The sequence below is a fragment of the Hylobates moloch genome, unplaced genomic scaffold, assembly GCF_009828535.3.
Source record: "Hylobates moloch isolate HMO894 unplaced genomic scaffold, HMol_V3 SCAFFOLD_2, whole genome shotgun sequence".
NCBI lineage: Eukaryota > Metazoa > Chordata > Mammalia > Primates > Hylobatidae > Hylobates > Hylobates moloch.
In genome coordinates, this window is record NW_026652277.1 from 49053773 (window position 1) to 49066439 (window position 12667).

Below are 12667 nucleotides of genomic sequence, written 5' to 3' on the forward strand. Positions count from 1 at the left end.
TTTTTTTTTTTGATACAGAGTCTCGCTCTTTTGCCAGGCTAGAGTACAGTGGCGTGATCACAGCTCACTGCAACCTCTGCCTCCCAGGTTCTAGCGATTCTCCCGCCTCAGCCTCCCGAGTAGCTGAGACTAGGTGTGCTCCACCACGCCCAGTTAACTTTTGTATTTTTAGTAGAGACGAGGTTTCACCATGTTGGCCAGGATGGTCTCGATCTCTTGATCTCGTGATCCGCCCTCCTCGGCCTCCCAAAGTGTTGGGATTACAGGCGTGAGCCACTGCACCCAGCCAGAACAGAAGCTTTTAGTAAATAAGAGCTCCAATATTTCCTTCCTGCATGCCAATGGATAGTCTTGTACACTCCCAGAGTACACAAACCCTGCTTTGGGGGCACTAGTTTAAGGTTCAAGCCAAAGTGTATGTGAAACCTTGAATTTCGCTTCATTATCACAGCTGAAATGATTCCCAAAAGACATACTATGCCTCAATGTCTGAACTAGCAATATGGGCAAAAAAAAAAAAAACAACTCCGGAAATAATTTCTTAGAAATCTGCATTTCCCTGTAGTTAAGCAATACTTTCCCTGGTAATAAATCTGAATGAGGCAAGCATAGGCCACCCTGGGGGTGGTAAAAAGATTTCAATTCATGTGCCAAGTTTAGTTGGCAGGTAGCCACTGCCTGGAAAGCTCTGCTGAGAGGATGCCAAGGCCATGCCCAGGGAAATGAAGCAAGATGATCAACAATAATGTTGTGGCTGGTATACGTGCCTACTACTGCTACCACCATGCTAATCAGATCTCAGCCACTTACAGCTTCATCCCACCACACAGTGCCTTCTACTCATGTTCCACACCATGCTTTCCATAAACTAGGCTTGACACTGCCTCCTCACCAGGTGGCACTCAAGCTCAGAAGCAGAAGGGGACCCAGGTGGGGACCCTTTAATAAGAGCAGTCCGTGATCACAATGAATTGGATGGAACAAACACACTTCGAAATGGCTCTCTCCCACGTGTAACCACACTCAAGAATTTTTTCTCTCTTATGCAATTATGAAGTGCTATGGACTGACAAAGAAAGGCAGTGGGTTCCGGTCAGCTCTTACAGTTTGGTTGATGCTCTAGTGAATATGAAACTGTTAATGATCTCTCTTTTTCTTCTTCCTCTTCCTCTTCGTCTTCTTCACTTCCCTTTTCTCTCCATCCTCAAGTTAGCTCAGACTCTAATAGCAAAGTGGATCCAGATTCTAAGATATACATTGGATTCTGAATATACAACTTCATTTGGGGAAAAATTGTGAAAGAAAAGTGGATACTTCATACATTCCTGCAGAGGTCATGTTTGGTGGCATTTCCTACGTGGGAATGGGTGGAATAAGCACCACAGAACACTTACGTGGCCATTATGTACATGATTCAAAAAGAAAGCTGAGTCAAGCGTATCATCAAATTACCAGGCATATGACTTACCTCAGAGGCAGTAGGACACAATAGCGCACTATGACGCCCAGCACCCACACCATAGTGAGCCGCAGACTGATGTACTGGAAATTTACATTGGTTCTTGTGAGGAGATTCCATGACACTAGCTCCTCTGAGGAAAACCTCTGGGTCACTTCATCTTCCACAATGGCTTCCAATCCCTTCTTGGAGAAATAAAACACGTCAGACAGCTCAAAGTCCCTTCCTCGTAGACCAGAGAGCCCTTTTTCCATGGGTGACTCATCTCTTTGGATAATACCTTAAAAGAAAGCATCAGGACATGAGAAAATGCCATAGGACAGAAGAATTGACCAAAGGGGCAACTTTAACTGTGTAGAAGTTAAATATGCCAAACACGTAAATAAGTTTAATGGGTGACATCAGCCATCTTCAGAAGTAAAGGACAAACAATTGCAGTGGGAAAAGAGGTGAAATCACTGTGTCTGCATGAAATGGCCTCTACCCCATGATCTTTGTTAATTATAAAGAGGAGTTTTTGGTCCTCCATAATCCTCTTGTTTGGATTTCTTCCCTGCATACCATTAGACAAAGAACTCACACACACACACACACACACACACACACACACACACACATCTATCTCCTAGAGCTATCTCCCCAAGGATAGCTCTAGATTGTGTAAAAACAAAGACTTCTGTTCTCCCTGACAAAAACCATAAAATCAAAAAGCAAGCAAAATGGCAAAAGATTCACCATAAATGGCAAAAAGTTGATTTTTTTTTTTTTTTTTTTTTTTGAGACGGAGTCTTGCTCAGTCGCCCAGGCTGGAGTGCAGTGGCATGATCTCAGCTCACTGCAAGCTCCACCTCTTGGGTTCACGCCAATCTCCTGCCTCAGCCTCCCAAGCAGCTGGGACTATAGGCACCCCCCACCATGCTCGGCTAATTTTTTGTATTTTTAATAGAGACAGGGTTTCACCGTGTTAGCCAGGATGGTCTCGATCTCCTGACCTCGTGATCTGCCTGCCTCGGCCTCCCAAAGTGCTGGGATTACAGGCGTGAGCCACCGCGCCCAGCCGATTTTTTAATATATGAAAATTATTTAATAAGAAAAACACAGCCTCCTGCATAAAAGTAAGCAAAGTTCACAGAAACAACATGAATATTTATAGTTCATATCATACAACTTTTCACTAGTGAAAAAAGAAATGTGAATTAGACAAAGGCCTATTTACAGTATCAAATCAGCAGCATTTTATTCAATGATAAAATTCAATGACTTGAAATGACACAGGTACTCTCATATTCAACTTGTACAAGTACGGAAGTAGTAGCAATTTTGTCAAAGTTGGTTTGGCATGAAAAGACTGAAGATAGTTTTGCTGATGATCAATAACTCCAATTCCAGGAATCTGTCATCAGAAAATAATTAGAAATGTAGGCAAATGTAGGCAAGGGTGTTCACTGTAGAATTCTTCATTATAATTAATCCAAACAATGATATAAAATGCATCCATTGATAAATGTTAATCAAGAAAAGACAGAATCTAAAACTATAGTTTCGCTCTATGAAATACATATACATAGAAACAATGTCAAAATGAAAACATTAAGTGGCTATTTCTAGACAATAGGATTAGGTTTTCTGCTCTGTGCTGTTATTGTATTTTCCATCAAGAAAATAATTCAATAATTTTTAAAGCAGCATAAATTTTTATGAATTGAAAAATGACTACTGTCATTCAATTCTAACTACTGAATACAAAAAATGAGAAAGTCTTCAAAGAATAAAGAGTAGCTATACACACAGTCATATGATCATTCACTGGTTCCTTCTGGGTGTATCACAAAAGGTTACTTCTGACATTAGACTACAAAGAAAAATATTTTCTTTTGAGATAGTGATTAAGATGTTAAATTCCCTGAAAGAAGATCTTTTTTGATCACCTCATTTTCCAGTTTACTAGGAAATCAATGAAGAAAATGGACAGTGCTGTATTACCTATCCCAGGAAGAGTTACACGTGTATTAGTAGAAAGAGCTGTAATAGTTCAGTTTTTGGAAGGACTAATACTACACTAGGGGAGAAAGGAAAGAGGACCTGGAGTCAAAAGCCAAGTCCTGTTTAGGACAACCACCAGCTCCATGACTGACGTCTTTTATAAACTGAGAGAATGGAAACAATTTAGTTTTCTTACAGGGCTAATGTTTTATGATTTTAGGTTTGGGATATATGGGTATTTTGGAGTTTGTTTTTGTCCCACATGCAAAGTTTATACCTAGTCACCTTAAGAATTAAAGCAATAGGGGCTGGGCATGGGGGCTTATGCCTGTAATCTCAACACTTTGGGAGGTCAAGGTGAGCGGATCACTTGAGCCCAAGAGTTTGAGACCAACCTGGGTAACATGGTGAAACCCCTCTCCACAAAAAATACAAAAATTAGCTGGGCATGGTGGCATGTGCCTGTAGTCCCAGCTACTTGGGAGGCTGAGGCAGGGGTATCACCTGAGCCCAGAAGATGGAGGCTGCAGTGAGCCATGATCATGCCACTGCACTCCAGCCTGGGTGACAAAATGAGATGGAAAGGGAAGAGGAGAGGAGGGGAGGGGAGGGGAGGGGAATGGAGGGGAGGGGTGGGAAGGGAAGGGAAGGGAAAGGGAGACAAGAGGGAGAGATGGAAGGAAGGAAGCAAGCAAGGAAGGAAGGAAGGGGAGAGAGAGAGAGAAAGAAAAAGAAAGGAAAAAAGAAAAAGAAAGAAAGAAGAGAGAGAGGGAGGGAGGAGGGCGGAGAGAGAAAGAAAGAAAGAAAGAAAGAGAAAGAAAGAAAGAAAGAAAGAAAGGAAGAAGAAAAGAAAAAAAAAGAGGGAGGGAGGGAGGGAAGGAAGGGAAGGAAGGAAGGATGGAAGGGAGGAAGGGAAGGAAGGAAGGAAGGGAGGAAGGGAGGAAGGAAGGAAGGAAGGGAGGGAGGAAGGGAGGAAGGGAGGGAGGGAGGAAGGAAGGAAGGAAGGAAGGAAGGAAGGAAGGAAAAAAGTAAGTTCTTGAATGATTATTAGGTTCTCTTTTTCAGAAGTCAAGTCTAAGTGGTTTAACCTTTTTTCACCATCTCCAAAAGAGGTTTAATTAGTATTAGAGGATGAACCATGATAGTGTGCCTACTGAATTACCCTTTTGCTCTACAGGCACTGCAATACCACTCAAAGCCCATTACTCAATCCAAGTACTGGCCAGTATTTAGCAGTGCAACAGTTTCATTACAGCAGGAGGGAAGAATACCTTCTTCAGCAAATTTCTGAATGAAATACACTGGGGACAACAGACAGCCTTCCTAAAAATAACCTTTTTCAGAGGGGCCAGAGATAAGAATGCAAGTTCAAGTTGCCCCATACTATTTGACTGAGCCAAGAGAGAAGAGATCTGCAAACGATGCCAGCCCTCCAGCCCCTACACACTTGTTGTGCAATGTTTTCTCTGCCTTCTTACCTAGTTTATTCTGTGTAACTTAAATAAAATATAACTAAATTTTATATTTTAGTTAAGCATCTTTCAAAAGTACGTAGGTAACTGCAATGTATCTAGCCGACAAAAGATTAATTTCCCAAAGGATTAATTTCCAGAATATATTAAGTCATACAAAAAATTAATTTAAAAATGTCAAAGAACTGTTTTAAAAATGGCTAAGAATATAGCAAGCAATTCATAAAAGAGTAGCCTTATTGATGAAACATTTGAAAAGATGTTCTGCTTCACTGTAATGAAAGAAATGCAAACTCAAACCACAGTGAGGCCGGGCATGGTGGCTCACACCTGTAATCACAGCACTTTGGGACGCCGAGGTGGGCAGATCACTTGAGGCCAGGAGTTTGAGACCAGCCTGGCCAACATGGTGAAACCCCCGTCTCTACTAAAAACACAAAAAATTAGCCAGGTGTGGTGGCACACGCCTGTAATCCCGGCTACTGGGGAGGCTGAGGCAGTAGAATCACTCGAATCTGGGAGGTGAGGGTTGCAGTGAGCTGAGATTGCGCCACTGCACTACTCCAGCCTGGGCGACAGAATGAGACCCTGTCTCAAAAAAAAAAAAAAAGCCACAATGACATACTCCTTCATACCCATAAGCCTGATAAAGATGTTTAATCTGATAATGTGAAGTACTGGTAAAGATGTGGAACAGTGGAATAGAATTAGTCAACCATACTGGAAAACCACTTGGCACTATCTAGTAAATTCAAAGACATTCAGAGCCTGTGACCTAGCAATTCCACTCCCAGGTATAACTTAGGAAGATCTTTTTAAAAAATAATTTCAAACGTGCAGAGAAGTTGCAACAATAGGTCACTTCACCCAGATTCACTAATTGCCAACATCTTGCCACATTCGCTTTATTGTTCTATCTTTATATGTATATAAAAAAATTTTCCTGAGCCACTTAGAATATGTAGTAAACATCATACCCATTACCCCCAAATACTTCAGCATATGTTTCCTTAGGACACAGTGATTCACTTATTTAACCAAATTATAATTATCAAAATCAAGGAGGTTGACATTAATGCAATACGAGCATCTAATCTACAGACTTTATTCAAATTTTGACAATTGTCTCACTAACATCCTTTACAGAATTTTTTTTTTTCTGGTCCAGGATTGCACCTTACATTTACATGTCAAGTCTTTTTAGTTTCTTTAAATGTGGAAAGGTTCCTCAGTCTTCCTTTGTCTTTCAAGATATTGACATTTCTTAAAAGTATGAGCCATTTATTTGATAGAGTAGCTCTTAATTTGGATTTGCCTAATGTTTCTTCATGATTAGATGCAGATTGTATACTTTTGGAAGTAATACAATGTAAGGAATGTGGTGTTCTCAGTGCATCCCATCAGGAGACAGTTTGTCATGACTGGTGATGTGACTTTGATCACTTGGCTGAAAGTGGTGCTTCCAGGTTTCTCCATGTAACATTAGTATTTTTTCTCTTTATGACCAATAAGTAAGTACTTAACATGTACAAGCATCTATAAAGGGGAGATACTTTGAAACTATGTAAATAACCTGCTCCCCATGGATATTTAGTGTATCAAACTTTGTATATTCAAACTTTCACCCATTGTATTACCATCTATTGATGATTCTGGCCTTAATGAGTAAGTACCACGTGTCTTTTAAAATGACATTTTCTCACTCTGTTGGGCATAGTGGTTCACACCTGTAATGCCAGTACTTTGGGAGGCAGAGGCGGGCAGATCACTTGAGGTCAGGAGTTCAAGACCAGCCTGGCCAACATGCGAAATCCCATCTCTACTAAAAATACAAAAAAATTAGCTGGGCATGGTGCCACACACCTGTAATCCCAGCTACTGGGGAGGCTGAGGCATGAGAATTGCTTGGAAGCAGAGGTTACAATGAGCCAAGATCACACCACTGCACTCCAGCCTGGGTGACAGAGTGAGACTCTGTCTCAAAAGAAAATAAATAAGTAAATAAATAAAACGAATTTTCTCACTCCTTCAATCCTTCCATATTTATTGTTCGGCATTCCACCTTAATGAGCTTTTTCTCTTATTCTCCAGAGAGATTCTTATAAAACTGTGCACAAAGAGACATATACAAGAACACTGCCACATTGTTTGCTTTAGCAAAATATTGGAAACAATCTAAAGTCCGTTAAGGAGAGACTAGATAAGAGACTTGATAGATATATACAGTAAATACTATATAAGGGTTAAAATAAATTAGCTAGAACATGTACTAATTTAGATAATTCTGAAACATCAGAATGAGCAAAAGTCAGAATGAACACAAAACAATATGTGGAAGACAACATTTTTATCATTTGAATAATGCAAAACAATAAATACTAAGTATGAAGGATATATACATATGTAAGGGAAGTATGAAAATATGCATCAAGATGAGCATGAAAGTCAGAGTAGTAGTTCCAAGGAGTAGCAGGGTAAGGGATCAGGAAAGGATACCCAGGAGAATTCCATTGTTTCTGTAATGTTGTATTTATTAAGTGAGGTGGCAAGTACACATGTGATATAACTAAAAAATAAAGTGATACATGGAACTGACAGTTGTCCCTAAGACGAAAATCTGTACTGTAAAGAGCAGGTACCAGACTATGAGTGCTCTAATATTAGGCACACAATATCTGAAAATGGGTACTATTATAAAATTAGGTGTTGGCCGGGTGCAGTGGCTCATGCCTGCAATCTCAGCACTTTGGGAGGCCAAGGCAGGTGGATCACGAGGTCAGGAGATCGAGACCATCCTGGCTAACACAGTGAAACCCCGTCTCTTTAGCCAGGCGTGGTGGTGGGCCCCTGTAGTCCCAGCTACTCAGGAGGCTGAGGCAGGAGAGTGGCGTGAACCTGGGAGGCAGAGCTTGCAGTGAGCCGAGATCGTGCCACTGCACTCCAGCCTGGGTGACAGAGTGAGACTCCTTCTCAAAAAAATAAAATAAAATAAAATAAGGTGTCAAAAGGAGCATGACTGAAAACATAATGTTACTTTCTCCTGAGATATGTTGACTATTGAGGGTCTGAGTTACAGATCCAATTTACCTAAATATAGGCTCTGACAGGAAAAAATATTCAATTCAATCAACATATAGGGGACATTCACTATGCGTCGGGCCTCAAATTACAGATTAGAAAGGAAGAGAGGAAATATTTGTTCTGGCACCAAGAAATGTTCGTAAGTAGACCAAAAGTCTTCCAAATACACAGAAATAAACACATCAGATTAGCTAACACAGATTCAATTATTATATTAGTTTTGTTATCATTAAAGCAATCTCATTATTTTTAATAAGTTAATCCTGATCCTTCAAAGCAGCCCACAGTTCTTAAATTGGTAAAACTCTAATTCTAAAAAAAAAAAAAAAAAAAAAAAAATCCTTTTACTTTACAAGTCAGCTTTAAAAGGGTAAAGCCATAAACATTTGACCTTTGTTCTTACACCAAATGCTTTCACCAAGCCAACACAGTCCATGCTTGGATGAAGATAAAATTACAACTGTCTCTCTATCTCACGCAAGCGATTAATTGCACAAGCTGCCCTGTGCCCCTGTGCCTTTAGCAACTCACTTGTACATAAATAATACCAGATATGAAAGGCCTGTGGAAATTAAGGCAGAAGTTGAAACCATCTCAAACATAATTAACTCTAAATTAGGTGAGTGAACTCTTAGAATAACAGTCCATTTATAAATCACACTAGTTTATCTGTCCTCCAGTTGTAAAGCAAACTCTCTAAGCAAGCAGTTAAGAAAATCAGGGTCTACTGCAGACCAAAGAAGATACAGCAGCTTATATACAGAAGTAGACCCTTAATCTACCAATGGCCTGTGTTCCAAACACAGCAGCAAAACATTCAGCATTCAAAACACTTTCTCATGGAAGCCTTGATTGAAGTGGTCTGTGTGAGCAAGAACCCTGCCCAGTCATAAGCCTAACTCACTTAAAAACAGGTGATCACAGAGCAGTAATAACATGAAATAGAAAGTTTCTCTTAACACTGTTTCTATAGGAAATTTTTAAATTAAATCTAGTTTGGAATTGACAAAAATATACTCCTAAATCCCACAGAGACTGGAAGGGGGCCTTGGGGGAATGTTCTGGGGTACTGGTAATGTTCTGGGTACTGGTAATATTCAATTTATTGACCTAGATGAGAGGTATATGAGCAAGTTCATTTTGGAAAATGCATGAAGTTGTATACTCATTTCACACCCCTGTCTAGGTATGTTATTATTTTAAAATTGGGCAGGGAGGAGTTTACCTGTTCCAGCACCAATTATTGGTGGTAGTGTCCTTTTCCAGGCATGAGAAGCTCCTCTGAGGGGCTCAGATCCTTGGTAAAGAAGCCAGGCCTAGATCCTTCCCTACCATCCCCAACTTCCTTCCTAACCCATAAATGTGATTAGTGTGATTAAAGAAGAGACCACAATAAGGTAGTATAATGACCAACTGTATGTATACATTGGGGAATGAGATGGACCAGTGCTACTGGGATTAAAGAACAGAAATATTCAATGTCAAGGAAGAGGCCTGGCCCATGCTCAAGCAATTACCTAGATGTAAAGACTAAAAAGATCATTAAGGCCAGGTGCAGTGGCTCATGCCTGTAATCCTAGCACTTTGGGAGGCTGAGGCGGGCGGATCACCTGAGGTGAGGCACTTAGACCCAGCCTGGCCAATGTAGTGAAACCCCATCTCTACTAAAAATACAAATATTAGCCAGGCATAGTGGCATGCACCTGTAGTCCCAGCTACTCAGGAGGCTGAGGTAGGGAATCACTTGAACCCAGGAAGAGGAGGTTGCAGTGAACCAAATGAAGATCATGCCACTGCACTCCAGCCTGGGTGACAGAGTGAAACTCCATCTCAAAATAAATAAATAAATAAAATAAAATAAAAATAAAAGATCATTATACCATCTTAACAAGCTAGTACCAAGGACAGATCCCAGGAATATACAACCGATCTCCATCTTGTCCTTCTACAGTTCATTAATGACTAGATATATTAATATGTTAATTACTGCATCAACAACATAGTCACCTAACTGCACAGATTTCCAGTCCACGTTTTGCCACCTTTTCTCACAATAATGTAGCTGTAACACTGCAAGGCTAACCTCTAGATATACCAAATCCAAACCATTCCCTGAGCCATTAGTCAAGTTAGGATTTCCAGGACATAAGTTAGGCCACTTGGCTAAGCTCATTTCACAGTGACTCCTTTGTGATCCTGATTATCACTGCTTCCCTTCCCAAACATTTTAAAATATTTTTATTGTTATTAATTTAGTTAAGTGTAATAATGGCATTAGGGTTATATTTTTCAAAAAGTCTGTTTTTTGAGATGTATCCTGAAGTATATAAAAGGATATGATATCTGGAATTAACTTTAAAATACTTTCATAAAAGGATATACATGAAGATGAGACTATGGTATTTCTAATTACTTATTGGTGTTCTCCACCTTTCTGCATTGCTCATATATTGCCTCTGTAATTAATTTTTTTAATTGAAAAATACTTACACAAAGGAAAACCTGAAAAAAAAGGACAGATGTAGCAAATCCTTGGTAACTGTTGAATTTGGGTGATGGGTATAAGGTGACTAATCGTACTATTCTTTCTACTTTTAAAAAATTAATACTATGCTTAAAAATGCACTCAAGAAATTTGTTGGAGATATCCGCTTAGCTGAGGATCAATTTCCTCATCTAAATTTAAAAAAATCATTCACTCATTCATTCAGTCAATATATAAAGTGTGACAGGCACCAGACAAGACACTAAGTTATAAGGGAAAGGGAGAAAAAAGGGTTGAGCTAACTCAGTGGTTCTCAAGCATGGCTGCCTTCCATAATTCTCTGTGGAATCTTTTAAAAAACAGACACCAGGGCCCACTCCCAGATATAGCAAACTAAAATGTCAGTTACATTTTAAAATATCTATATGAAGCCAAGCACAGGGGCTCACGTCTATAATCCCAGCACTTTGGGAGGCCAAAGGGGGTGGATTACCTGAGGTCAGGAGTCTGAGACTAGCCTGGCCAACATAGTGAAACACTGTCTCTATGAAAAACACAAAAATTAGTCGGTGTGGTGGCAGGCATGTGTACTCACAGCTACTTGGGAGGCTGACACAGGAGAATTGCTTGAACCCGGGAGGCAGAGATTGCAGTGAACCAAGATGGCACCACTGCACTCCAGCCTGGATAAAAGAGGGAGACTACATCTCAAACAACAACAACAACAACAAAACTATATATATATATACATATATATATGAGTGGGGGAAACTATAAGGAAACATTAAAATATTAGGCTTTTTCTGATTAATAAGTATTTCATATGGCTGATTTTTAACTTTATACTTCTGCAATGTCTAATTTTTCAATAAAGTATATAGATTAATTTACATTGAGAAAAATACTTAAGATGTTATTTTTAAAACTATAATGGGATACTACTACACACCCACAAAAATGGCTAAAATTTTAAAAGGCCAAAAATACCAAGTGCTGGAGATGCTAGGGACCAACTAGAACTCTCAAACATTGCTGCTGAGAGTGTACAAACATTTTAGAATACCATGTAGCAGTTTCTAATAAAGTTCAACAAATACTTGCTTACCCTATGGCACAAACAGTCATAAGAATGTCTGTACAATGTTTATAGCAGCTTTATTCCTAATGGCTAAAAACTGGAATTAACCCAATTATCAATCGACATCATAATAAATAAACAAACTATTGGTATTATATAAAGGAATACTCCATAGCAATTTTTTTTAAAGATCCACTGATTCATGCAACATGGAGAAATCTCACAAATATTATACAGAGTGGGAACAAAAACAGACACAAAGAATATATAATGTATGATTTCATTTATATAAATGTCAAAAACAGGAAAAACAGATGATGACAGAAATCAGAAAAGAGAGTACCACTGGGACACAGAGATGAAGGGCAGATACTGAGCAGGGGCTTAAGAGAACTTTGAGATCATAAATGTGTTCTTTAGTTCGATTGGGGTAATCACATGAGCCTACAAATACGTAAAAAATCATGTACCTGAACACTTAATATGTGCATTGTAACAGATGTAAATTATACCTCAATTTTTTTTTAATCAGAAAAAAAAGGTTACCTTTAAGAGTTCTCCCAAGCCGGGCACAGTGGCTCACGCCTGTAATCCCAACACTTTGGGAGGCCAAGGCAGGTGGATCACCTGAGATCAGGAGTTCGAGACCACCCTGGCCAACATAGTAAAACCCTGTCTCCACTAAAAATATGAAAATTAGCCAGGCGTGGTGGTGCACATCTGTACTGCCGGCTACTCAGGAAGCTGAGGCAGGAGAATCGCTTGAACCCAGGAGGTGGAGGTTGCAGTGAGCCGAGATTGTGCCGCTGCACTCCAGCCTGAGTGACTGAGCAAGACTCCGTCTCAAAAAAAGAAAAAAAAAAAAAGAGTGCTCCCAAATTTCTAGCTATAGTTTCAATTGAAGGCTCTAGCCAATCCTATCTTCCCATGTATATTTTAAAATCTCCCTTCCTAAACTAGAAGGCAGCTGACATTGACTGAGTGTTTCCTGATGCCAGGCTGTATATAAAACCCTTGACACCTACACTTTTGCAGCCTTCACAATCCTATGAGGTATTCTGTATTACCTCCAACTTATACATGAGGAAATTAAAGTTCAGAGGGTTTGA

General features: G+C 39.7%; 1 protein-coding gene across 1 annotated transcript in view; it reads right to left on the reverse strand.

Moving 5' to 3' along the window:
• Window positions 1-12667, reverse strand: part of GPAT3 (glycerol-3-phosphate acyltransferase 3) — a 71012-nt gene that overhangs the window by 23510 nt on the left and 34835 nt on the right. The window contains exon 4 of the mRNA XM_032147540.2: window positions 1469-1739. Within this exon, the coding sequence (XP_032003431.1) occupies window positions 1469-1739 (271 nt within the window). The remainder of the gene's footprint in view (window positions 1-1468; window positions 1740-12667) is intronic.